This window comes from Eimeria mitis, genomic scaffold (assembly GCF_000499745.2).
Source record: "Eimeria mitis Houghton genomic scaffold, Emh_scaff5500, whole genome shotgun sequence".
Lineage (NCBI taxonomy): Eukaryota > Apicomplexa > Conoidasida > Eucoccidiorida > Eimeriidae > Eimeria > Eimeria mitis.
The window spans coordinates 2,321-2,628 of NW_013573773.1; the positions used below are offsets into that span (position 1 = coordinate 2,321).

The following is a 308-nucleotide window of genomic DNA, read 5'->3' on the forward strand; positions in this document are numbered from 1 at the left end:
CGCCATTATCACCTGCAGCAGCAGCAGCAGCAGCAGCAGCAGCAGCAGCAGCAGATGCAGATGCAGCAGCAGATGCAGCAGCAGCAGCAGATGCAGTGCAGATGCAGCAGCAGCAGCAGCAGTAGCAGCAGCAGATGCAGTAGTAGTAGTAGTAGTAGTAGTAGTAGAAGCAGCAGTAGCAGCAGCAGCAGCAGCAGCAGCAGCAGCAGATGCAGATGCAGATGCAGTAGTAGAAAAAAGGGTTTAGGGTTTAGGGTTTGTGTACTTTGACGGTGGAGGTTTGATCGAAGCCATCCATTTGGTTGAGG

General features: G+C 52.9%; 1 protein-coding gene across 1 annotated transcript in view; it reads left to right on the forward strand.

The window, feature by feature from the left end:
- Window positions 1-54: 54 nt before the first annotated feature.
- Window positions 55-308, forward strand: part of EMH_0082400 (uncharacterized protein) — a gene marked incomplete at both ends in the record, with an annotated part of 1,401 nt that continues 1,147 nt past the window's right edge. The window contains one exon of the mRNA XM_013500529.1: window positions 55-241. Within this exon, the coding sequence (XP_013355983.1) occupies window positions 55-241 (187 nt within the window). The remainder of the gene's footprint in view (window positions 242-308) is intronic.